At 42.2% G+C, this 26,722-nt stretch overlaps 2 protein-coding genes across 10 annotated transcripts in view; both read right to left on the bottom strand.

Moving 5' to 3' along the window:
* Positions 1 to 937: 937 nt before the first annotated feature.
* gjd4 (gap junction protein delta 4) lies at positions 938 to 6,113 on the bottom strand. Its single transcript, XM_015954974.3, has 2 exons — positions 3,711 to 6,113; positions 938 to 3,629 (listed from the first exon to the last, which is right to left on the bottom strand). Exons 1-2 carry the CDS (start codon positions 3,772 to 3,774, stop codon positions 2,446 to 2,448), a joined length of 1,248 nt encoding a protein of 415 aa, XP_015810460.3. The 5' UTR covers positions 3,775 to 6,113; the 3' UTR covers positions 938 to 2,445.
* A 101-nt stretch (positions 6,114 to 6,214) lies between these two features.
* The window catches only part of ccny (cyclin Y), a 47,855-nt gene continuing 27,347 nt past the window's right edge, over positions 6,215 to 26,722 (bottom strand). For 5 of the 9 annotated variants that reach the window (XM_054751338.2, XM_070553061.1, XM_070553059.1 and 2 more), the window contains 11 exons: positions 19,215 to 19,289; positions 17,014 to 17,034; positions 15,781 to 15,815; positions 15,659 to 15,682; positions 15,155 to 15,255; positions 15,016 to 15,051; positions 13,271 to 13,328; positions 12,962 to 13,081; positions 11,139 to 11,305; positions 9,021 to 9,183; positions 6,215 to 8,862 (listed from right to left, as the gene is read on the bottom strand). In XM_054751338.2, the coding sequence (XP_054607313.1) occupies positions 8,746 to 8,862; positions 9,021 to 9,183; positions 11,139 to 11,305; positions 12,962 to 13,081; positions 13,271 to 13,328; positions 15,016 to 15,051; positions 15,155 to 15,255; positions 15,659 to 15,682; positions 15,781 to 15,815; positions 17,014 to 17,034; positions 19,215 to 19,289 (917 nt within the window). In that variant the 3' untranslated portion in view covers positions 6,215 to 8,745. The remainder of the gene's footprint in view (positions 8,863 to 9,020; positions 9,184 to 11,138; positions 11,306 to 12,961; positions 13,082 to 13,270; positions 13,329 to 15,015; positions 15,052 to 15,154; positions 15,256 to 15,658; positions 15,683 to 15,780; positions 15,816 to 17,013; positions 17,035 to 19,214; positions 19,290 to 26,722) is intronic. The other 4 variants (XM_054751339.2, XM_070553063.1, XM_054751340.2 and 1 more) reach the window with 3 other exon arrangements.

Raw genomic sequence — 26,722 nt, 5'->3', positions numbered from 1 at the left:
TGAAGGATTTAATTCAGAGTGAGAACATTTGAATGTTGTCAGGTCAAACTGCAGAAGAAATTAAACAATGAAGAATTTGCTGCAGACGAATAGAAAACCTGCACTTGATTTTTTTCTCAATTTGCTCTGACATCTGGATAAATAACTCGTGTTGCATTGTGTAGAAATGTGAAAAGTATTAAATATCACTGCAGCTTTACTGATTATTTCCTTTGTGTGTGTGTGTGTGTGTGTGTGTGTGTGTGTGTGTGTGTGTGTGTGTGTGTGTGTGTGTGTAAAAGTAGGGTTTCCAGCAGCTTTCCTGTAGTCCAGGAGTTTCTGAAACAAAACTCCCAGACTTAAAGCTGATCCTCTGCCAGATGTCAAAACAGAATCCTTCATTTATGCCACTGGGGCATAACTTTTTACACAACCTGTTGACTTGTTTTGGCATCAGGAGCTGCAGGGAATTCACCCACAGATGCCATACCAACTGTGTTTCCCAGTCCAGGATGCATTTCTCCCAGAATCCTTTGCTTTGTGAACTTCTTCTCCAGACTGTAACTCTTAAAAGTCATCAAAGTGAGGACGCTCCATCCGGCTGGCGCTGTTGTCCCCCAGAGCATCTCCCACTACGGGGTAGGCTTTGCCGCAGTTTGGGGGGAAACTTTTAACTCAAACTTTTGCTGAGCAGCAGAGATGAACTCACCATAGAGCACCCTCTCATAGCGTGTGTTCCTTTTTGTTTCACCTTTCTGGACGAGGACACTGAAAATCTCTTGCCAGTCCAAAAACAACAACAAAAAATAAAAGAAAGACAGAAAAAACCCAAATTACCCTTTCTAGTTGGGATTTAAGAGTCTTATTTATTTCTTTTGCAGATTGTACTCAACTAGAAATAGGTAAACAATTATCCAAAAACGTGTAGCATTTCACACAAAATGGAAATATACAGATAGAACTTCATTTATTTATTCAGTGTTTGAACGTTTTTTTTACATAGTTTTTTGCATTTCATCACCTTATCATCAGAAAACCAAATAGATGATTTAAAACGTCCAGGAAGCATGCATGACTGTCAGTAGAGGGCAGCATTGTTCCACCCTAGTTGGAGCAGTAGCAGCTGACTAGACATGGATCGTTGAGCAAGCATAGATACATATGTGTGTGTGTGCATTTATGTATTCCTCATCCGTCAGTTTTTCTTTGTTTGACTGAAAGAGCATGTCTGTCCACGGACCTTAACTTGTGGGAAGTTATCTACGAAGATGCCGTCCTCAGATAAAAAAAATAATAATTTTATTTTAAAAACCGGAGAACAACAGTGGGGAAATCTACATGAGTCTATGTCCGCACCTGGAAAGAAATCACGGCTACATAGTAATTATGGGATACAAAATTATTAATTTACACCCACACAGAACACAACTAGAGACATCTTTGGCGTTAAACACTCACCTGTAGGGAGTAGCTCAGGTCGTGTCCCAACCTTTGCTGGTTTTACTGAGATAAATGCAACGCTGGTGGTTCGGTTTCTGCTAAACTTGGAAGGTTAATTTGCTGAACTGTTAGAACAGGATGCAGGTTTGCCGCTTCTTTAGCTACAGCAGCACATTCAGGTATGATGGTGCTGATCAAACACACACCTTCAGAGTAAAGTGGTTTAAGAAGCTACGGACCAACACTGGATGTGTCTGCAGGGACCCACTAGGTGGGATGTAAGTGGGACTGCCAGCTTTGATCAAGGTAAAGCCGACTGCTGCTATCCGATGGGCAACAGCCTCCCTTCACTATTTCTAGTCTCTATGTTATGGTTCCTCCTAAGCTCTGGGAGGCCTTGAAATGGAGTGACAAGCTGTCTCCATAAATCCAGAGCCCCCCGCAGGGGGGTCATTATTATGTTGTGATCCTGTCTCGACTTCAAGGGCCTTCATAGTGTCCTTCACTTCAGAGGAAGGGACCTTTTCCCTTCTAGCTGTGTAACAGAACTGCTTTAGATGTTGGCCTGAGCCTTTGGCCCCGACCCAGAGCCGGTCCACTTTGACCCCACCGATCTTTGCTCACCAGGGCTGTGGTAGCATTGTATTAAGGGACTTTAGTGGGGGTTGTGTGCTTGGTTTGTGGGGGGAAATCAACACGGGGAAAGCCAGGCGAGCTGATCATCTTCGTTCTTGTCTCTGATGAGGCTTGCTCAAGAACACAGTTTATGAATGCCACGCCATTCCTAACTTTAAGGAGGAAGAGTTGGTGGCAGACTTCAGCTAGCAAACACTTCCTAAATGACAGCCAACAGGATCACGATTCAGGAGTCCACAGTGTTTGGTGAGTGAGTTTCTATTTTGGATCCCCACCAAGAGACACAGCATTCTGCTGAATAAAACGAGGTAGACGGCTCAAGTGTCTACATCTATTCACCTCATTATGAGCCAAAAATAACCTGTCGATGAAGTGATGCAGCCCGTCTCCCTACACCCACTCTGATCGTTTCTCCTGCCCACTTTCATTGCCCAACTCGGCAGCACCGCCCAGCTCGACCAGCGTGTACTGACCTAACCTCCGGGTACAAACTGCTGTTGCTGCTGTAGGAACGTCTCCACACGGTGCTGCGGGCTCCCCAGAGGGAGCACCAAGGTCCCGTCTGGGAGGAGGAGGAGGTTTAACTCTGCTCCGCTTGTTAACTCGAATGGATCTTTGAGTCCCAATGGGATCCTGGGGACACAGAGCCACTTCACTCCCATTCCTCTCCAGAACTTCCTCTTGGGACATGAAGTAATCATTATTCCCATCGTTGCAGCACGGAGGCCCTGAAGAGCATGGAGAGCAGCACTCCTGTGTAGCTGCATGCTCGCCTGAATGAAGTTGCCCCCTTCCACAAGAGCTTCCACGCCTTTTCCTGAAATTCCCAGTTTTTCCAGACTGTGCCTTGAGATCTCGCTGAAGTAGGGCTGTGCCCGTGGAGGATGAAAGAAAACACTGCTCTTCCTCAAATAACGTCTCCATCATCATCTTCCTCCTGGCTTTCTGTCTCACTGAGCGCTTGATGGCACAAGCAAAATCCGCAGCATCGAGGGAAAGTGACAGAGCCGCCATAATGAACATGAAGTTGAGCATCACAGTCTTCTCGGTGGGTCTGGAGATGTAGCAGTCCACCTGGGTGGTGCACGGAGGATGCTGGCAGAGAAACCTCCTGGGGATGTAGAACCCAAACAGATAGTAGTGAGCCGCCCCAAACCCAGCTTCCAGCAGCGTTCTGAACAGCAGGTGAAGGATGTAGGCTCCCGTGAAGCATCGCTGCTCAACAACCACAGGGACTTTACTCACACACATTTCGTTGAAGGGCTCCTGTTGGACTTTGAGCAGTGGGAAAGCTTTGGTGTGTCCAGCAGAGTTCAGAACCACTGAGAAGGTATTTGACACCTTATGGACCACGTAGAAAACAAAGATGATGAAAGGGAGACATAAAGAGATGAGCTGGACCAGCCAGAAACGAAAGAGCGAGACGGGGGAGAAGAGGTCGTAGCAGACGTTGGAGCAGCCGGGCTGGATGGTGTTGCAGACAAATCTCTCCTGCTCGTCCTGGTAGAGGGGAAACCCGGCAAAGAGGAGGACCAGGAGACGGAGCAAGATCATCACAATGAGCCACACCTTTCCTGTTTCAGAGAAAGAATTAAACTTTGAGTACTTCAAATCTTGAAATCAGAAAAAGTTCCATTTCATTTAAATGAACTCACCCATCAAAGTGATGCAGTGGCTGACGGAGATGAAGAGAACCTCTGAGATGCTTGGTTCCTTCATATTGGTTTGTTCAAGGCCTTTCTTTCAAAATCCTGCTGTCGTTTACCAAAGGGTGACACCTCAGGTAACGCCTTACTCCATATCTACCCACTTCTCCTCTCTCCACCCTTTCTGTCAAGGGTCACAATGTCTTCAGTCAACAACCTGTAGGTGAACTCCGATCTGGAACATGAGTTTAAAATCCAGTTTGTACAAATCCAATCAACCAAAAGTCACTTCAGTTTGTTTGAAGGAAAACAAGCAAATGTTGCATCCCACCTCTTCCTCTGTTCCCTGCAGACAACAGTTTGTCCTCAGACAACAGAAGACAGGAGCTTGCCCTATTGTAGGTCTATTCTTAACACATTTCCAAAAGCACGCAGCCGTCCTGGCATTGCAGAGATATTTTCGTGCTGCTGGTTGTCGTCGCTACAGAGGAGCAAGCCTTCAGGCTTACTCATTCTGAAGGTATTAGGTTCTTGAGCACAAATGGTGAACATGTTCCGACTGACCACTTCATCATCACACAAGAAGCTGCTGCAGCTTTACGAAAAATGTAGGTTGTAGTAAACCTTTATTTATCAAGCACCTTTTACAGACATGGTCACAAAATACTGCACAGTAAAATAACAGGGTGAAATATTAAAGATTAAAACTGACAAAAGACAAAATCTAACAAAAAATAAACAAAAGTAAATTTTAAATAAATCCTGAACTCATGTGGAAGCCAGGGTAGGAAGTAGGGATGCACCGATGGATCGGCATTTGATCCCAATCGGCCAATAGCGCCCCTATCGGTTTTGATCTGAGTTTTCAAAATAGATCAAAGCAGACCGATCAGACCATTTTAGATTAGGTTACATTTCCTTTATTCCCAGATTATGTAGTTCGTAGCACTCATTATAATGTTGTAGAAAATTTCTGGCCAATCCACGTGATCTGTATCAGTGATCAGCATTCTTTGATATCGGTATCGGTGATCGGCAGCAAAAAACCTGATCGGTGCATCCCTAGTAGGAAGACTTCCTGGATGGTGTTAGGAGTCTCGATGGAACATCCTGTATGGCTCCAGGGAGATGAATAATCTAGTCCAGTGAACAAGGTGTTTTGTTAAATGTGATGACGCAAAAGCATGAATTGTCTAACGAAGAACACGAAACCACGTGACAATTAGAAATGCTCCTCTATAGACCAACGACAGGAGCATGAAACAGATTTAATGTGTGCATTAAAGTTCAACGAGGAATCAGAGAAGACTCACAGGTTACTTATGCACAGCTTTTCTGTGAAACAGAAGAAGTGGAGGGCTTGTTTGATTGTTGTGTGAGATTCAAGTGAAGCTAAAATCATGGTTATGGCCCTCCTGATGTTTAAGATGTGGGTTAAATAACGTACGTCTTATTGAACTCATTAGGATTAAAAGACAAGTAAAGCTGAATATCAGCAGCATAAAAGGGGGGGGGGGAGGGGCATTGGATAGTGCCATCGTATGGGAAGAACTGAAGCAGAACAGGACCCAAGACTGAGCCCTGGGGAACTCCACAGGTTGAGTCAGTTCACAATAATGGGAAGAGAACAAATCCAGAGCAGAGCCAGTGATCTGATCTCAGAACAGTTTTCTGAGTCAGAAACCGTTAAAGCCAACCCGAATTTGTCAGAAATATTTAGTCTGAATGGTAACAGGTGCAGTTTACCAGCAAAGTGTCCTTTAGGTTCATTTATCAGTCCTGATTGTAAATTTAAAAGTTGGATGTCTTCTTATAAAGCTTTCCTTTCTGGAGCATACAGGTGCATGTTAACACATTAACTTGGCAATGCCCATCTGAGAAATTTCATTTCAGTTTCAACGAGGAATCGGAGAGGACCATTTCAGTTTTGGGCTGAAATACATTTTGCTACTCCTATAAAACAAACCATAATATTTCCCCTCCATCCAGGTGTTAGCTTGTGTTCTCAGATGAACACAGGAAGGCTTTTGAACGCAGCATGAGTCTACCCACTGGGGATGAAAATGAGATCAAAAACAGCAAGATCCTCTTAACTAACTACATTTTCCTCCATGCTGGTAATCTCAATCACCTGACACCAATCTTTTCTACTGATGACCATTCGTTACAACAAATAGATAAAAACAGGAAATGAGTCTGTGCTGCTGCCGTTTCACATCAAACAGGACTTTGGACCATGAATAAAGTTTGATTTCTGAAACAGAATCGGGTATTTGAAGAAGACTTTTATAAGAACATGGAGCTTGCATGTGCAGAGAAACGTCTTAGATGGCAAATTACCAAAAGTAGTAGTTGAAATGCTAATGAGTTTAGGATTAAACGTGTCCCACTGTGACACACTGACAGGATGTAATCTCTATATTAGCTCTTGCTCTGAGCCATTTATGGTAACAGCTTCTCTTCTGGAGAAAGCCCCCCCCCCCCCCAACGAATGTGGCAATAAAGACAATTAATTTATTGCAAGATTTGAAATTTTATTTCTTGTGTATTTCTAAACATTGCTTCGAAAGTATAATGGGAATGCAGAACTCAAACGGGGAGAACATACAGAACAAAACAGTTTGGCAAACTGAGAATGGAAACATAGAAACACAAACAAGACAATAATACAATAGGTTGGAAATGTAAAAAAAGTCTTCACAGCAGGTGAAATCATCATGATCAACACTGAACTGGTCACACACAAGAACAGTTAGAGGGGAAGGAGAAAACTAAAGTAACACTCTAAACAGAGGTAGAGTTCAGTGCACAAAGGCTGTGACACACATCTAGCAACCGTTGCCATGGCGCCACGGGCCGGACCACACGGCACCAGCGCTCAGCTCTGAACGCACACACACAATAAATAAGATATACAATCTTTGAGAGCAGTTTGAACTCACAAGAGCAATTCTGGTTTCTATTTCCTAAAGACACATTTGCACTTTTATTTTCCCCCTCATATTAAGTCCCCCCCCCCCCCCAAAAAAAAACTATCTAAACTAGCTACACCTCTTTTTAGGAGCAGACGCCTCTTCATAAAAGTCGTGTGCACGTGGGCCGAGTCCGAGATCGCTGAAACAATCGTACAATCGTCTCTGAGACTTTGGTACAACCCTATCCCTCCTCAGGTCAGGGGTCAGCCAACTGAACAACCCACTTATTAGTTTGACAGATGAAGGGGTTGTCACTAAAACACACAAACAAGACCAAAACAACAGCATCGCAGCTGAAACGGAAGCTTTTCTGATCCGTTTTATTTCAGTAAAGGAATGAAAAACACATCTGCTTATAACCAGCCGACACATCACTGTTAAGAAGAGGGTCCAGGTGGTCACGAGGCACACACTGTCAAGTAGAAACCATAATAAAAACGTTCTCCTGAAGTTTGTAGTTGAACCTCTGTTAGATCGTGTTTACTCTGTGTTGCTCTGATGGAAGTGACTTGTTCAGAAGACAGATACTGTATTTATTTTGAAATAAAAACACAGTAAACTAAATGATTGGTTATGTAAATGAGATAAAGTAATTTCCCTGTTAAAGCCACGTTTTTATTTAATAACCAAAGCAGGTTTGGATAACTGAAGTAATGACAAGCTGGCTGTGACTTTATGGTTTTAGTGAGTTTTTATTATAAAGCAAGCATTAATGCTCTTTAATGCAAACTTATCCTGAGGGAAAGAGATCACCTGTACGCATAAACTAGTAAATTAGAATTCAATAACTCAATGATTAAAAAAAACATGATTCCCATTATTTAACATTTCATAGTTTTGATTTTTGTGGTAATTTTTACTCCATTTTTGTCCATTTCAGGACAAGAATCATTTCAAAATAAAATGAATGCATTTGGCAGTGAGAAAAATGTAAATATGTGTGAAATGATAATTATAGTTTTATTTCTACTGACAGGATGATGAACTTAAGTGGTTTCTCCCATTCAGAAGCAAAACATTTCCCACCCCTCTGGTAAAAACTGATAAATATTCATCCTGGTTTCATCTCACTGGTTCTGTATGTACACTGTACAAAGACAATATAAGACAGCTTTATACAATCCCTCTCTCTAAAGAGGGTTTGGATCATTCTCTCTGATCCTGACCAACACCGACAACCCCTGAAGTGGTCTCCATACGGTGTTTTTACGTTGTGCCATTTTGTTTGTTAGCTGGAAGAACCGTGCAAAAATGTTAAAACAAAAACTAATCATTTGTTCTGCTCCTCGTGTTTAGTGGGGGGAGCTTTTGAAACGAGATGATTACAGGCACCACAGGTCGGTGAGGTGGCAGTGAAACTCGAGCTCTACAGTACGTCTCCCATCAAGTCAGTCATCCAAGTTCAAACGTGTTTTACAGCAGAAATAATAAACGAATGGATATTGCTTCATTTGAGTGATGAATACAATTTTTCCAGGTGGAAGCAAACACGTCTCCATGATCAGTTCTCTGGGTCTGATGATATGCAGTCAAGTAAAACTCCACTTTTCGGATTGTTTAGTATTTAACTGGAATGTAAAAGAATAAATGTCTAAATGTCACAAACCATTCAAGGAACTATTAGAAAGCTATAATGAGCCTGAAAGCTGCTTGAAAGATCATAGTTGAGTAAAGAATAAAGGAATGTTCACAACAATCAGGGAAATGATGAAACACCTTGGCGGTTGTGTTTTTTATGTTTTGCTCTTCAAGCTTTTCCAACTTCTGAGCGTCTCAGTATCGCCATTTCCATTTGGCTGACTTCCTTCTGCGGGATTTGCTTTGGGACCTTTCTTCCCTGACTTCGTTTAGCTCAGCTTCATTTGGTTGGGTTCAGGCAGCCAGCGGGACGTTTCTTATGTACAAGAACCAGAGCGAGTGCAAACACACTTGTAAAAGTGCCTGTCTGAGACAAAGTGTGTGTCCAGGCAGACCCACCGATCTACAGAAGCGCTGCTCGGCGGGTCGGCCTGATAATTGGGCGAAAAGGGCGTTCCAGGTCTGTGGACTCTCCCCGAAGGTGACGGGTATTAGGAAACGATAGCTGGACACCACCGCACCACCGCCAGGTTGTCCGCACTCGCTGAGCGCTTCTTGGCTAGTTTCTTCACGTCCTTGTATTTATCATCACACAAGCGTGAGATGGCCTGGAAGTCAGAACATCAAATGAGTTACAACAGCTCTAACAAGGACTACACAGACAGATTTGCGTTTCTTTCAGGTACAAAGTGAGCAGACGGCACACTAGATGCCGTAGGCAGAATGCAGCTTAAAACCCGCCTTCAGTGTTGGTGCAGACCCTCACCTCTAGCTTCTGAGCCCGGTCCCTGGTGAGCGGCTCCAGGGGGAAACTGAGGTTGTTGGCCTCAGCCAGCGAGCGCAGGTCAAAGTAATACTTGGCATACACGCTGGACGGCACGTTGATGTTAAACTGCAGCAGCTCCAGGAACTGCCGCTCCAGCTCGTTCCTTCAGCAGAAACAAAACCCGTTCAGTCAGAAATCAGAGCTGGTTGTGATCGAGGCCAAGCTAAAAGGACTGTGCACGCACGCGCACGCACGCGCACGCACACGCACGCACGCACGCATGCACACACACACACACACACACACACACACACACACACACACAGAGCCAGTTAATCCCTGTTCACCAACAAACACGGGCCTTTTCTTTAATAAAATAAAACACTACCTCAGGAAAAATGCTTCAATTATCACGTTTAAGAAAGAACATTAATCCCACATCCTGACAAAGCCTCGCGCCCGGCATCGCTGTGATCCTTTCTGCTGTGTGATGACAGCAGCTTTCATCTGTTTCTGCTCAGCCGTGACCGATTCAGTTCACATTGGAGCCAATATCCATCTCTCCTTCCAAGCTTTTGTTCCTCACCCACACACATTTTCAGCATGCAGCTACAGAGGAGCTAAATTTAGATTGCACTGCAGCAAAACCGTCTAAAATTGTTGCTTCTTTTTATTTTGCCAGAGAATAAATTGGCACTTATTGTTTTAGTTTGTTTGTTTTAATGCATTTATAATGCCTGCAGTTGTTTTAGCACAAGCTGGTGGAAGCTGGGTGTCGGAATGTGGAGATTCACCCTCTATGCTGTTATGTCGGCGCACACCAGAGGCTAGGATTGGCTCTGCTGACTGGGGGGACTTCCAGACAGGTGGGTTCCTGTCAGTGGGCCCCAAAGACCAGAATAGACCTTCACCAACAGAGTAGAGGTCAAAGGTGACAGCTGCAGGAACACGCCTACAGCATCACTTCCCTTTTCAGAATAATCCCAATGACATTCCAGAGGATTTAAGCGTCTTAAATTTTTTGGTCATTTTTTTGATCTACATTTAAACTGAGGAATAAAGGTGTATTCAAGGTGAAACGCACAGGCCTTTTTAGGAACTGGTTGTATTATATGTTCTTGCTAATTTGGTCACAAGACGACAACTTTAAGTGCGACTGTTCACACCTGGGACTAAAATCTGTCTGGTTTCAGTTACTCACTAAATGCAGATAAACATGTCGCTACTACAGATGGAGATTCACTGATCTGAACCGGCGGCTCATTTATGACGTTAGCGACTCTTTACTAGAGTGTCTCTCAGCGGTAAAAACCATCAATTACTTCATAGTTGACCTAATATCTCTTCGTTTATGAGGCGCATTGGACGCATCATCAATCTCTTTTAGCGGAAGCTAGGTGGCGTGCACCGCACAGCCGCAGCTGGACAATCTCCAGACAGAAGAACTTTTTGCCGTTAACCGTGGTTCAGAGAAGCCCACCTCCCTGCATCTCCAGCATTCATGTTTCTCTTACAGGAACAGTAACTTTAAGCTACAACGGCTCTCACAATAATTCCTTATGGATAATCAGAATATTTACAAACATTTTCAGAAATTTACAGTGTTTTGTAATAATTCCCAATAATTATATGATGATCTTTAATAATTTTCTGATTCTGTTGGTTTATTTTTCTGAGCAGTTACTGTCTAAACCTCATCTCAACTCCATTATTTCAACAGAGTATTGTAGCAATAAAAACATGTATAATCTCTTTTACGGATGACTTCTAAATGAAAACGGGTTAGGGTTAACCTGCTGCTGCTGTGATATAATCCAGACTTGTATCAGGAATAAGATCAGAGCTGCAGTGTGATGGAGTCGCACACTTTCATCTCACTGATGCAGTCATGTGCTTTTCCATCACCTCATCTGAAGTGTTTGCCCACAGGAGGAGTTTCACATATCAAAGTGTTTACTGGGAACACATTCAAAAATCTATAAAAATAAACATTATTTAGGTGAGATGGTTTGTGTGTTGTAAGCATAAAGAACAGGAGAACATTCCTTTTTCAAAGATGAGACATAGAGCAGTCATTTTCCGATTTTGACTGAGTGCGGTGTATTTCTAGAGACTCACATGTCCTCGACGGTAATGTCTTTGAGAATTTGGCAGTAGTCGACGTTCCAAACCGCCTGGTCATCCCAGACCTTGGAGGCCAGCAGGATAGCTCCCAACACGACACGCTTCCAGTTGGCAGGACAAATGTCAATCTCAGCGTAGGTAAGGAGCCTCTCCAGGTATACCTAACACACAGAGAAGTATTCTCAGTAATGTCTCCCTCCTCCTCCTCTCCCAAAATGATGAAATCCAGTTTCCCTGTAGCTGAGCATGCTACTCGACGCCCTGCACATCTGTTTCTCCACACCACCAGGCCGACACCTCAACCTCAGACCGTGGACGACTCAGAAGATCTCCTGAACCCTCGGGATGTGTTACTGAAATTTTCCATAGCTACTAGAAAAACCTCTGATGAAATGAAAAGTTAAGGATTTATTCTTCATTTCTGACTGGAAAACACTTTATTCTGTCTATCTGAATGTGATAAATCTTACAAGGAGCAATACAGACACTTTCATTAGCGAGCTGCTTTAGTCATCTGCTACAGGGGTTTTAAAATTCAGATTAAAAGTAGCTTTAAATTTGTGCTACAATAACAACTAAAGGTGTGGAAAATGAATTAAAATGTTCCTTCTTGGGGCCAGTTTTCACTTCCTGACCAGAAAAAGCTCAGGTGGCTAATTAGACCCATCTTGCTGAGCTGGGCCAAGGGTCTGCAGACAACACTGCTGTTGCTCTGATGTGGCACCAGGCAGCAAACACTGAAAAGACCCCATGAAATGAGAGCCGGACCACGTGCTGACCCGCTCAATCTACTAACGAGCACAACAGCAGCTATGGTGAAGGAAAATGAGCCTAAATTACATTTTCCTTACAAATTTGTTATTTTGTATAAATAATGACATCCCAGGCTTTGCTGTGGAGACACGGAGGAGGCTGAGCGTATGCCAAGCGGTTCTGTGCGTTTATCAGGCAGTTCTGCATCACTGCTGTGAAATACCACATGAGCAGAAACACACAGTGAGACTAACAGAGAAACAGGTGTTACAGGCTTCCAGTCACCGTGATCACAAAGATACCTTTACTTAAACACATTTAAGCATCTGACAGGTGTTTGATACAGCACCTTCTAGAGTCATAGAACCCCCCAAGGCGCTTTACAACACAACCAGTAATTCACCCATTCACACACACACATTCACACACTGGTGGGGATGAGCTACAATGTAGCCACAGCTGCCCTGGGGCACACTGACAGAGGCGAGGCTGCCGAGCACAGGCGCCACCGTTCCCTCCGACCACCACCAGCAGGCAAAGCGGGTTAAGTGTCTTGCCCAAGGACACAACGACAGCGACAGACTGAGCTGGGCTCGAACCTGCAACCTTCCGATTTCGGGGCGAGCACTTAACTCCTGTGCCACCGTCGCCCCAGGCCCCAGGCCAGTATCAGGCCACCAGGCCAGCTGCATTGGCCACACACATAGTTTCAGTGGGTGATGTTACCAGGCAGACATGAGAGGAAGAGGAGCTGAAGAGGAGGAAAAAACCTTCATCTCCTACAAACTTCACCTTCAAATCATTCGTTGAAACTTGGATGTGGGAATTTAAATTTTTGTCACGGAACAGACGATAAACTACAAAAAATTTGAAAAAATGACATTTCTTGTATACGTTAACTTCCTGGTCTCACCTGTTAGATGTTCTTTAGATAAACCAACAGCTGTAATGTGAGTATTAGCTCCATAAATGAAGACATCGGAACAACAACATAACTGAAAGGAGATAAGGGGGAACACACCCAGTGTGAGCCCACTATTCACCACACTCTGGAATAAACTCACCAAAGTGACAATAGCACACTCAGCAGTGAGCTGAGCAGCGCTGAACAGCGTCCTGACGAAGCGGTAGATCTGCTTCTGCTCTGGGTCGTATTTGTCATAATCAGCAGGAACTTCAGACTTCTGTGTAAAATAATAAAGTGTAAATGCTGAACAGAAATGCGGTGTTAGCTTGAAACATAAGCTAAAGTAAACAGAACTGACAAATTTAGCTGGGATTCCTCCCTGTGTGTGTGCCGATTTGTTTTGTTTCGCTGATGATTTGTGACGGCTGTAAACAGAATGAAAGTGTGTTTGCAGCTAAAGTCATACCGAGAGAGGATGCAGCTTCTCATCAAAAATGTCTAACAACATGCGACCATCAACGTCTCTGGAATGAGAAAGAGGAGAGGTCAAACTGGGAAGCAAATCTCATAAAAGCCACACGAGGCTTTCTCCTGCAGTCCACAACCAACAAATCAGAATAAACTCATCTAATTCATCTTTAGTTTAGTTGTACAGTATTGATTCTGTGCATTTCCTTTAAATCCACTTTCACACAAAAATATCACTTTTAAAGTATTAAACAGTCAAACAGGGGAGATTAGAAGAAATATGCTTGAAATGACAGCAAATAATCCTTTAATAATCAAGTTTAATTGTGACATGCCTAAAGACACCCACCCTACTGATTATAAGCTATAGTATCCAATCAGGTCTACTTAAATCCTTACAATCAAATCTGAGTAAATGAAGGGTTTTCACGTTTTAGCTAATTTTACTGCACCATTTAAAGGTGTGGATCACTGACAAAAAATATATTTTTAATGATTATTTCTGATTATAATCAATCACTCTGTGCTTTTCAGCGTGCACGCTGAACATGAAAATAGTCTCCTACACCTATTAACTGCATTAGCTTCAGATAGAAATAGATGGTGAAACTCTAGGATTTAAAAAAATCTGACAGATCAATGTAAGGGTGGTCAATATGGAAAAAAAATCATATCACGATTTTTTTTCTTGCAAAATCTCAGATGATTTAATCATAATTGTTTTCTATTTTGACAATTCAGGCGTTTATTTCTTGTACAGAGAAAAAAATTCTCTTGTTAGGCTAAACATAGATGGGATGAACAGAACTCCGGTCGTCGGCCACGGTTAAAAGGGTCACAACAACACGAACCAAAGTCCCCAATAAAAGCCACGAAGCCAAATGCTAATTTAGAGCAGACCACTGATCCTGGGTTTTCCTGATCGAGCAGACGCGTGAGAATAAGTGTAATGATCGCTCAGAAATGGTGCAAGATGGCCGCTGTGATCGAGTATGATGCGCTTCTTCAAAGATTCGTAATCATTTATGTCCGCATCTTAATGCATCAATTATTAGCCTATTTTCCTCGGCTTTACTGAGCACCCTAGCTAAACAAGCCAATCCGCTGCCTAAAACTTGCTCTGATTGGTTCATGCTGACAGAAGCAGACTAGCAGATAGCGCGACTCGGCTGAGAGAAACAAAACAAATGTTGTGCCCATAGACGCATCTAGAAATAACGGCGTAGATGGGTGTTGGAATACAAATAAACGTTTCTAGGATTTCAGAGTTTTGGTAGACCGTAATAACGATCTTATATAGTCAGATTGCACGGCCCTAAATCTACATCACACTGTCATTTAACATTCATGGACTCACCCATCTTGACGGGAAAAGCTGTTGTTGGTTTAGCATCTAGGAAACTGCTAGCAGAAGCTAACCATTAGCATTAGCAACTCCACCACACAACAGAACTCCTTTAAACTTGAGTCATTTGTGGAGATAAAACATCAACATTGCAAAGCAAACAGGGTCAGAGGTAGAATCGCAAATCAGACTAAATCCAGTCGTCTGCAGCTCTCCTCTGATCTGGTTCATTTCTACTGATTAAACGTGTAAATTACTCCTTTAATTCATCTGAAACAGGTCACTATAGGAGAATTCTAGAAAAATCTATCTGGAGCATAACAGAATAAAAACACAGACAATTATTGCATCTCTTTTTTCATTTTACACTAAGAAAAGATGCCAAATACTTCTCATACCTGTTCTTTATATGGTAGTATATCGCCAGGGCTACACTGTAAAGACAAAAAAGTATTGAAAGCAACAAAAGAGGACAAAAGGCCAAATGCCTGCTGCCTATTATAATTACAGATTGTGTCAGTTAAATAAACGAGTTACCATTTGATGGTATATTTGAGGTTGGGCTGACTGACGGTGCTGTCGTCAAGAAATATGGTGGAACATGAGCTGTACTTCCGTCTGACTGGGCCTGGCTGATGCTGTGGTCCATATGCACGCGTTCATACCAAAAACAAACACACAAATACGGGTCTGTCACTCCTATCTGGACAAGCCCGAGGCCTGAGTCACTCATGACGTGGGAACATGCAGGGTGACATTCATTCTCTAAATCTTTAGAGATGATTTAAACTTCAGTGCTTTGGGTTCTTGTACGAGTTATGTCCAATTTGGCACATTTAGCAAAAAAAATCTTTGACTTCTCATGCAAAGGTGTTTATAATATTTGCTTTGCAGAAATCTGGATTATTGCAACATTTTTCTCCTGACCATGAGTCATAAAAAAGATGAACTGCACCACATTAATAAAACTCAAAACAAACAAACAAACAAACTCAGGACTGAGGCAAAGACAAAAGTTTGTTGAAGTTACAATATCTTTACCTTGTTCTCCGAAATGTGTGTGAACTTGCAAAACACACAACACGTTTAAATGACTATTTGCACGTGAATCAAACTTGATAGAGAAATCTGATCCAGTGGCATAAATCATTTGTTTTACTTACATGGTTGATATAAAGGCTCTTCCTCTTTTCTCTCACTGTAAAGGAAGATGGGAAAACAGCTGTAACATGAATCTCAGCACACATGCAGTACATGGCCCTCACAGACAGGGGGCAACACATCTCTAGGACTCAAGTTCACACACTGAACAGCTTTCCTTCCCTGGTAATTATTCTCAACATTTCACAAAACATTACAGCATTTTCAGCTGAAAACAGAATGTTTGAAAGCTTGTAAAAATACTACATTTCTATTAAATTAGGTGGGTTTATTATTCCTTTAATCAGTTTGGTGCTCATGCTTCCAAAATAAATCAAACACACTGACTGGTTCATCCAGGTTCCAGTCGTTATTTAATTTAGATGTTTAATTTTGAACATGTATATCTGCTCATCTGAGATGTCAATTAGCTCTAATTAACAAATGTTGAGATCCGTGTGCCACATTATGGTGAATGAAAGCAGCAAGCCAGTTCTCTAGATCCTTCTGATTGCAGGTTGGGCATTCATAAGACAAACAACAGCAACAGTCTTGCTTTGAACACCTACATTAGATTATTTGCATAATTTAATTTTTAAAAACTTACTTAAGACTTAGTCATTTCTCTAATGGCATATTTAGTTCTTCTAATATTTGATCTGAATGACCAGAACTCAAAATAACAGATAGCTGTTTGCTAAGCAGAGTGGAGCAGAAGGAAGCAGAACCATCACACGTGTAAATGAGTGCATCACCTTGGGTCTTACCACTGAAACAGACAATAATAATAGCCACTAATGCACATGTTTTCCACTGAGAAGTCATGACTGCACATTGCTTTTGAACAGAAATAAACAGAAGTCCTGCTGGTGAAAACTTTTAGTTCAAAAGACAATGCTGATTAGGAATCATGTCCTATTTTTCACTTCACAGCCATCGTGTCATTAAAACTTTATTTTACTAGGATTGTCAATGAGAGGCCGTTTTTCAACTGATAAAAAACAAAGAAAGTTTATGTAAATGTTGTCAATGCCATGCAGCCCGTTTCCAGGTGGACTCCAACATGTGCAGTAGAAGGAACATGTAGAGAAAGCTCAGCATGGAGCACATAACCGCCTACAGAACAGAAGCCAACAAGAACATGAACGCAGCAGGTTTAGACGACACCAAGAGGGAGTTCTCCAGAGTCGAGCCCAAGCACACAGTAAAGCAGGACGAAACCAGCCGTCGGAAACCGCACACACCTACAGGCTTACCTCTCTTGTTGGACACCAAGACTGAAAAACAAAAGTCCAAGTTGTTCTCCATGTTTGTGACAGGAATATTCAACACAAGCATCACCATCAAGTCTGCCCTGAAGTCGTAGTGTAGAAAACGATCAAAGCATAAAAATTTTATCAAGAAAAATGACTTCTATGTCCTAAAGGGAGATTTTTGAGTTACTTTACAGGAAGCTAGGGCTGGGTGATATGACCTAAAATCATTATCACAATATAATCAGGATTTCACCTCAATAACGATAAAAGAACGATGACTACAGGCATGCGCAGAAGCAACAGTTGTCCACTAGATGGGGCTGTCATGTGTATTACATTGAGTCACATGGCTCAAGGTGGTACAACTTCTTAAAGAGGAACGTTGCTAACCTACACACATCTTTTCATTTTTTATTGTCAAATTTATTGACATGGGAAAAATTATCTCGATAAGAATCAAGAATTTCGATAACGATACATTTTTGATTATTGCCCAGCCCTACAGGAAGCCATGTGTTTTATATGCTTTTTTCTACAATTACTAAAATTATAACAATGACTAAAAGGGCTTTAAGTACAGCAGATAAAAGTGTCTCAGCACCAGATCAATACATCATCCTTCAGGCTACTCAGGCTGATGCTAATCCAGTTGATTAAGCCCCCCCCCCCCCCACACACACACACACACACACACACACACCACCCACACACACAGTGGATCTGGACTGCTTAGGGATGATCAAACATCTACTGTGAAAGCAGCTGGTATAGATCATCAGTCACTAGGTTTGTGTAGAAATGTAACGTGGAATAAAATTACAACATTTCATCAAAGACACTTTGGACCCCCATTAGAAAAAGAAAACATTTTTCATGAAAAAGTAAGCGACCCCTTTGTTAAATCATACACACTATTTAAAAGTTGATCTCAGTTCCACCAGCCACAGACAGACCTAACTATTACTAGAGTGGTCTAAATGATCTCAAAAAGCAACCCAGAACAAAATCTAAAGCCTAACTCATGTAAGGTTAAAGGAGATGGAGCAGAAATGGCATCCTTGGGAGCATTATATGTAATTGTTGGAACCATAACTTCTGCTCTCTACTAGAGACTATTGAAGCAGAACATGTGACCGTAAGCTTGAGCACTCAGGTGTTGCAGCAGAGCAGAAAGCCCACCCCTGAGTAGCTCAAGAAAGAGGACATGTTAAAGTCTTGACTTAAATCCAACTGAGAAGCTGTTTTATTACCTTAAACTGATTGTTCAGGCTGAAAATCCTCCAACAGCAGTGATGTAAAAGCCTGCAGTTGTTGCCACGATTAGTCGATTTGTCACAATGACATTGACAAACAAGTCGACACTAAATTTAATAGTCAACGTCGTTTATTCTAGGAAGCACCGTTTTTTATTGATCTTGCCTGCTGCTGCACCACTGCTGCTTTCTTCCCTTTTGCTTGAGGCACATGGGCAGTAGTGGCCATTGGAGTCAGCCATTGCCTCACCATCATGGCGACAGGCAACATAGCTCAGAAGTAAGCAAATTACCTCTCGTTAGTTGCTAACATCAACAGGGAGTTGCTTGTATTTATAGCTGTAGTAACAACAGTAGTGATGTCGATTTCATTACCTTTAGCACATGTATGTCACGAATTTGCTCCAACGTTAAACACTAATGATTTACTGTCTCCTGCTACGTTAGTGCTAAAAAAGTGCTCCTCTTCAATGAACAAGTTTGTTTAGATGGCACATAACTGATCACACTTCAAATTAGAAGCTAATGATGGGTATATTAATGCAGCTGCATCCTGGTGCAATGAGCTATACGTTATGCACAACACGATTAGTCAACTAATCGCCAAAAATAACTGGTGATTAGTCGACCATTAAGATAATCATTTGTGGCAGCTCTAGTTGCCACCAAGTGTGTTACAACTTGTTATTAACTTTAGGAGTCAATTACTTTTTCACTCTTTTCCTCTTGAAAGCATTTGAGTGTGACACAAACCCAAAACAGAAGAACTCTAAGGGGACAAATACTATTTTGGCAGCAGTGTGCACCTGCCATGACTCCAGATTCCTTGGTTCTTACAAAGAGATGTGGAACATTTGAACCGTCTGTTGTTGGGTTTGTTAGTCAATGAGTGAAGAAATGTTAGAGAAAACTCAGAGAAGTGTGACATGCTAATAAAGGAGAACTCACCATCAGTTTGTGACTTGCTGAGAAAGATGGTGCTGGCCCGAGGATGGTCTGAAGGATTATACTCCATGGGCAAATCTGGAAACAGAAATAAGTCCAACAGACAGTAGTTAATTATTAGATTTGGTTTGAAAGTACGCAACTAATCGTTTCATTCTGAGTCTCAAGAGGCCCATTTGGCTTTAAAATTATTTCTGATAACATTTGATCAGGTAGTTCCTGAAGGTTTGAGGCAGGAGCACACAAAGACACAGCCAGCAGTGTGCCTGAGTTAGATATGTCTAAGGGTTGTTCCTAAAGGTTGGGACCAACCTTGTGTGGTCTGTAAAAGAATGTGAACATCCTGTTGTTGAGAAGCAAACTGCTACAGGGGCAGTCAGCTGATCTGGACAGGAAAGCAGTCTGCATCTGTGCACAGATGAAATCTAACTCATAAACAGACTTTACCATGCATGGCCTTACTTTACAATGTTTGTTGAATAAATGTTTTTTTTTATTAAAACTTTGGCCTGTAAACGTCTCTGTCCCTGTTTTCCGTCTTTGTCCCTGTTTTCCATCTGAATGAGCTGACATTGTTTCGTGCAGGAACAAAAAAGTTTCACTGCATAACCTGAGTATCCTCCATGTGCAGCTCACCTCTGAGCACAACCAAGTGGCGAGGACATGTCAGAAACTCAACTGAAGAGGAGCATCAACACCCCTCGCTGGTCCGTACAGCACAGCAGTGCCTGGGAGGATGTGGATGCAGGCTACTCTAAAAATAGCAGAGTCCAGCAAGGTCCTCTGCTACCTGGGAATCATCCCTCCAATGAGCTAACATCCCAACAGCTGGGGGAAGTTTGCTCAAGTGATTCACCTAAAAAGTGCAACTGCTTCGTTCTTCAGACATCATGGCTAGACCTTTTGAAACGAAACCTCTGATTTTGGGTTAAAACGTGAAAAAAAGCCATTAAAGTCACTGGTAAAGTAATGCAAACACAGCAGAACGATAATAAGATAGATCGATCTGTTTAAGATCATCACCTCTTTAAAGTGAGATTGTGCAGTTTTACCTTTAACCTCAGCAGATATCCATTAAAATGTTGTTGAATAAAATGACACCCAGTCAATAAAAAATATTGGTGGCTTTGTAACATAAAAAAATCTAGTCTAAAATAAATAGGGCACAGGTCTAAGTCTCTGGAGGACACAGTATTAGACGCCATGTTCCCTTATGTGAGCCGGCTCGGGGTCCTGCACCTGCAGATGACGTCACACTAGATGACTGGCTGGACGTACGACTTACGGAAGTTACTTAACCACGTTAGAAAACATTTAGATGGTAAGAAACATGAATGTAATAACAGAACTGCTAAACTCTTTCCAAAACCAATGTGAAAGAACAGAATCAAAAAAGTGATGCGCTATATTTTGGCTGAGTGGTATTTGCCATAGGGTGACGGCAGGTAGGTAGGGCAGGTGCAGGACCCCGAGCAGATATTGAACCTACCCCGCCAGAAAACTAACATCAGCATTGCATTCTTTACATAGAATTAACTAAACGATCACCAAAGTCTGTGGAGTCACGCCGAGGTAGCATGATTTCTGCTCGACAGGTAACATTTACAGTAAAGTTTTTAAAAACTAACGATAGTCACAGCCAGATGATGTAAAAACAACCCTGAAATGTATGCATGTACTGCCCTCTAGTGCCAGAAAACTACACACAGTCTCTTTAAATACATTGTTTAAATTAGACATTTCATTCCACAGATTACTCTGTAATTAGTCTGCTCTGCAAAAACAGACCTTGGGCATATAGAACTTTTTTTTATTTTCAATTGATCTTTTTTCTTTTAAGCATGCCATTTTCCATTCTCAATTGCCTAAAACAACTACAGCCCCGGTTGCCTCACAGACAGCTGCTGTGTTTACCACTGGACATATTTAATTCAGTGTCCCACTTACTTTCTTTGAATTAAATCCACAGGACAAAACATGCTAGAGGATGACTTTACACTGTTAAATTCCCAAAAAGACATTTGGGAATAAATTATAACGTGAACCTGCACAGACCACATAGAAATCATGGGTGTAGGTGATGAAAGCAGTCCTTTAATATCCCAACAACACAACTTAAGACTTGTGCACAATAGTATTTTGTTCCAATCCAAGTCAAACATCAACTTTTTGGGTTCACTCCTAAGTTGTAGACACTCTGGCCACAAAACGTGTCACTCATTAAACTCTAAAGCTAGGAGGATGCAAACTCAATGCAGCTCCAGTCAGTGGATTTGTGGGCGTCTTAGATGAAATCGTAAAACAGGAAGGGTCAGACAGGGTCGAAGCCTTGAAACACAGTGAGTATAGGTTTTTCACATTCAGTAAGCCATGAGACACACAGCTACGGAAGGGCTGATGATGAAAAAGAAACAGGGCAAAGACACAAGAAAGCAGAAAATGAAACCATGAGAGTGACAGACCTGAGGTAAAACTGACAGCAGGTGGAGGTCAGCAATAACCTCTTATGAAAGTGATGCACACAAGGCTGGGAGAGGAAGAGAAATATGAAATGATCACGAGAGAGAAGAGGTGAAGCGCAGGGCTTTGATGAAATTATGCTCATGTTCTCTCTGCTGTCACGGGAAGCAAATATATCACATGAGTGACAATGACTGTTCGAAGCTAATATCACAGCTGACATAATCCAGCATGAGAGCTGGGTCAAATGTCACACCAAGATACCTGACAGAGGGTTTGGTGTGAGGAGCAAGCTGACTTTGGGAACCAGCTTGTCTGGGGCACAGATCTCAGTCTCGTCATCAATCAGCTGTAGGAAGTTCAGGAATGACGCAGACCTGTTGGTACATTAGACACCACACACCCTGCCAGTGTTCAACAATGTACAAGCAGCTTTGAATTCTAAGACACCTTTATCGTATAAATGACGTGTTGTAATAAAGCTATTTCAGTCATCAAAATCACTTCTAGTATCAATGCTGGCATGCCTCTGACTTCAGTCCAACTACTCTCTGTAAAACATTACAGATGTCCTGAACTGAAGTAAAATATGTGGTTACAACAACAGAAAATGCCTGAGATCACAGCCTGTTCCAGTAAGTTGAATAAAAGCTGCAGCTATTGTCTTCAGACTCGTTTGAACTTGGGTCTTTTTGTGTTGGAGAGCCACTTAAAGAGCCTCAAAGGGCCCTGGCACACAAACAGGGACCCACACTGCTGTGAAGTGGGAAGAATCAACACTCCACGTTACATAAAAATGGGTTTGCATGAAGACGTGAAGAGCACTGAAGGTGGGTTGATGATGCAGCACAATCCTTTCAATATCAGTGACGTTTAACCACTCAGCAAGTGCACACTAATATCTCTCAGAGCTGAAACTGTGCAAGAAGAAGTGAGAAAACTCTGCATCCAAACTAGTCAGGAAAGAAAAACAGTTTATTTCATCCAGATGACCTAACACTCATGCAGGATGTGATCAAATCCACAGACAGAAGGTGAGCTTACTAATGCTAGTGACTTCTGATGAAGTTCCTCCATCTCCAAGAGTCCTTCCCCATTTCTCCCATCTAGGGAAGACCAAAGCACCCAACTTCCTCTGTTGCAGGAAATGGACAGGAAATGGAGCAAGGGGTGGTGGTTACATATTGTTGGAGGGTCAGGCTGAACAGAAGGAATGGGTCAATGTGTAGATTAAAACCAAAGATGTAGAAACTGAAACAGCATTTCTAATCATCCTGAGCATAAACTAACCATGAATTTAAAAAGGTTGATTTATTCCTCAATATTGCACAATCACACATGATCTGCTAGCAATTGTGAATGTCTCAGCAACAACCACCAGGGCCACAACTACAGATTATTTTTGTTAATCTACTAATTAGTTAGTTTTATTTTTAATTAATTACAAAACAATTCTACCAATCAATGCTTCTCTCCTGCGGGTCCACTTCCTGTTCTGGGCACCACTTGAATTATTTTTCTGGTTATTTGCCCAGCCTTCCAAGTATCACGCTCATAAAGACGAGTGTTGGTGAGTGTTAAGGAGTTCTGCCATGTTGTGATGTTGCTAATGCTAAAGGTTAGCTTCCACTATCAGCGACGTGTTCTGCCGTCTCCTGGACACTCAATAAACAACCTTACCCATCACAAGCCAGTATGAGTGAGTCCATGAATGTTAATTTGACACAACGTGATAATGTCACTACCTCTTCTAACCCGAGTGTTTCCCTCTCTGTTTTCTGTTGGCAGCTAATGCAGGAAACAGGGGTAGAAGACTATTTTCAGCATGCATGCCTGCAGAGTGACCTATCTATTTTCAAAAATAACAAGTAAAAATATGGTTTCTTAGTGAACTTGGCCTTTAAAAGTCATTAAATCCACTGTGCTGACTAGGGTTGCACGATATTAATGAAAAACATGCGATAACAGTGATTAACATTGTGATGACGATATTACTTGCGATAAATTAAAAACTGAACAAAATAATCAAAAACAAAAAAATCATAAAAATGAGAAAATCAAAAGATGTGAGGAAAGGGAAAAATAAAATGAACAAGAAAAGGCAATCAGCGGATCCCGGGAAAAGCAGAATCAGCAGAAAGAGCAGAACAAAGCTAACACAGGTGTTTGCTAACCATCAAAATTAAGTGCCGTCTGCCTCGGGTGCAGGCATCTAACCTATGAGAACCCACCCAATTGGCCAAATGTGTGTAGAGCTCTATTTGATTTGTTAAACAAAACATCATGCTACCGTTTGACAGAATGCATTATGTGTAGCAAACATTTGCGATATTTATTTGTTCTTTGCGATATGCATACTGCACATGCTGATATCGCGATAATGATTCATTTGCGATATAATAATAATAATAATAATAATAATAATAATAATACATTTTATTTCAAAGCGCCTTTCAGGACACCCAAGGTCACTTTACACAAAACACGTAATAAAATACAATAAAACAATAATAAAACCCAAAGAAGAAAAAACAGAGAGAAACATTTCAATAAAATCAGAGGTTGTAGGCAGATTTAAACATGTGTGTTTTGAGTTTTGTTTTGAAAAGGGTAAAACTGTCGACGTTCCTGATGTCTGGGGGAAGTGAGTTCCAGAGTCGAGGAGCAGAGCGGCTGAAAGCTCTGCTCCCCATGGTAGCGAGACGGGCAGAAGGAACCGCAAGATGGATGGAAGAAGAAGATCTGAGTGAACGGGACGGGGTGTGAATACTTATAAGGTCTGAGATATATGGAGGAGAGAGGTTGTGGATTGCTTTGAAGGTATGGAGGAGAATTTTGAAGATGGACCTGAATTTAACTGGGAGCCAGTGAAGCTGCTGGAGAACCGGCGTGATGTGGTGAAAGGAAGGGGTTCTGGTGATAATACGGGCTGCCGAATTCTGGACCAGTTGCAGTTTATGAAGGAGTTTGTTGGGAAGACCATAAAGAAGTGAATTGCAATAGTCGATACGGGAGGTGACGAGGCTGTGGACGAGAATGGCGGCAGTGTGAGGGGTCAGTGAGGGACGAAGACGGTTTATGGAACGTAGATGGAAGTATGCTGACCGAATTAAGTTATTAATGTGAGCTTGAAAAGAAAGTGAGCTGTCGAGAATGACACCCAGACTCTTGACATGAGGCGAGGGGGAGACTGTGGCGCTGTCAATAGTTAAAGAAAAGCTGTCAGATGTTGAGAGGGTGGAGTTAGTGCCAACAAGAAGAAGTTCAGTTTTATTGCCGTTGAGTTTGAGGAAATTAAAGGTGAACCATGATTTGATTTCAGAGAGGCAGAGTGTAAGGGAGGATGGTGGGAGAGTTGAGTTGGGCTTACTGGAAATGTAGAGCTGGGTGTCATCTTCAAAGCAGTGAAACTGGATATTGAATTTGCGGAAGATTTTGCCGATAGGGAGGAGATATACTATGAAGAGGAGGGGCCCCAGGACAGAGCCCTGGGGCACACCTGACTTGACTGGGGAGGGTTCTGAGGTAAAGGATTTTAACTGGATGAACTGAGTGCGGCCAGTAAGGTAAGATTGAAACCAGCTGAGGGGGGTGTGAGTGATGCCTAAGGAAGAGAGTCTATTGAGGAGGATGGGATGAGAAATGGTGTCAAAGGCCGCACTCAGATCGAGGAGAATGAGAATAGAGATTAAACCAGAATCAGCAGCAATGAGTAGGTCGTTAGTGATCTTGATGAGAGCTGTTTCTGTGCTGTGGTGGGGACGGAAGCCAGACTGAAACTGTTCATAAAGGTTATTGCGGGTGAGATGGGAATGGAGCTGAGATGCAACAGTTTTCTCAAGGACTTTGGAAATGAAGGGAAGATGGGAAATGGGACGGAGGTTATTGAAATCATTGGGATCTAAACCAGGTTTTTTTTAGAATAGGGCTGACTGAAGCGGATTTGAATAGGGATGGGACCGTACCAGAGGATAGTGAGGAATGAATAATGGCTGTTATAAAAGGGAGCAGAGAAGAAAGGCACGATTTAACTAAAACAGTTGGAATAGGGTCCAGTTGACAGGTGGAAGGTTTGGATTTGGTGATGTAATCTAATATTTCTGAGGGATGGGGAAGTTCAAAGGAGGAGAACGGAATGGTGGGTTCAAATAAATCAGGAGAGGGAGGGGAGGAATGAGGTAAAGAGAGATGGATTCTATTGACCTTCTCATTAAAAAACTGAAGGAGAGAGTTACAGGTTTCTGAAGAGTAAAGATGGATGGGTAGGGAGTCGGGAGGCTGAAAAATGCTGTTCATGATGGAAAATAATGTTTTAGTGTTGCTGGAGTTGGACGAGATGAGACCGGAGTAATACTGAGATTTGGCATGGGAGATGGAGTCCTTGTAGAGAGAAATCTGAGCAGAATATAAGTCTTTATGGATGGTGAGACCGTTTTTCTTGTAGAGTCTTTCAAGCCTCCGGTTGGTAGCTTTCAAGGAGCGAAGGGCAGGGGTGAACCATGGAGCAGACCGAGTAAAATGTACAGAGCGGGATTTGATGGGAGCAAATGAATTAAGGATAGAAACCAGACCGTTATTGTACTGAATGACAAGATCATCGGGAGTAGAGGACAAATTAGGGGTCAAGGTGGCAAAACTGGAGGACAGGGAGGCTAGATCAATGTCCTTAATATTACGAAAAGAAATGATACGTGGTGACTTGATGATGGAGAGACAGAGGGGAACAGAAAAGGAGATGAGGAAGTGGTCCGTGAAAGGGAGCGGGTCAGCTGTACAGTTGGAGGGGGTCAGGCGGGAGCAGCAGATTAAATCCAGGGTGTGACCTTTAATGTGAGTGGGAAAATTGGCATATTGATGAAAACTGAGGCTGTCCAAAGATGAGGAGAAGTCTTTGCTGAGGGGGAGGGCCATATTGTCCATATGAATATTAAAATCACCAAGTAAAATTACATTTGGGGAAAGGGAGGACAGATGGGATAAAAGAGCAGAGAGTTCATTTAAAAACTCAGGGCTGAACTTGGGGGGACGATAAACAGTGACAATTATTGTGG

The sequence above is a fragment of the Nothobranchius furzeri genome, chromosome 7 (genome assembly GCF_043380555.1).
Source record: "Nothobranchius furzeri strain GRZ-AD chromosome 7, NfurGRZ-RIMD1, whole genome shotgun sequence".
Lineage (NCBI taxonomy): Eukaryota > Metazoa > Chordata > Actinopteri > Cyprinodontiformes > Nothobranchiidae > Nothobranchius > Nothobranchius furzeri.
The sequence above is the reverse complement of the archived record's forward strand: the minus strand, read 5'-3'. Positions and strand labels throughout refer to the sequence as shown.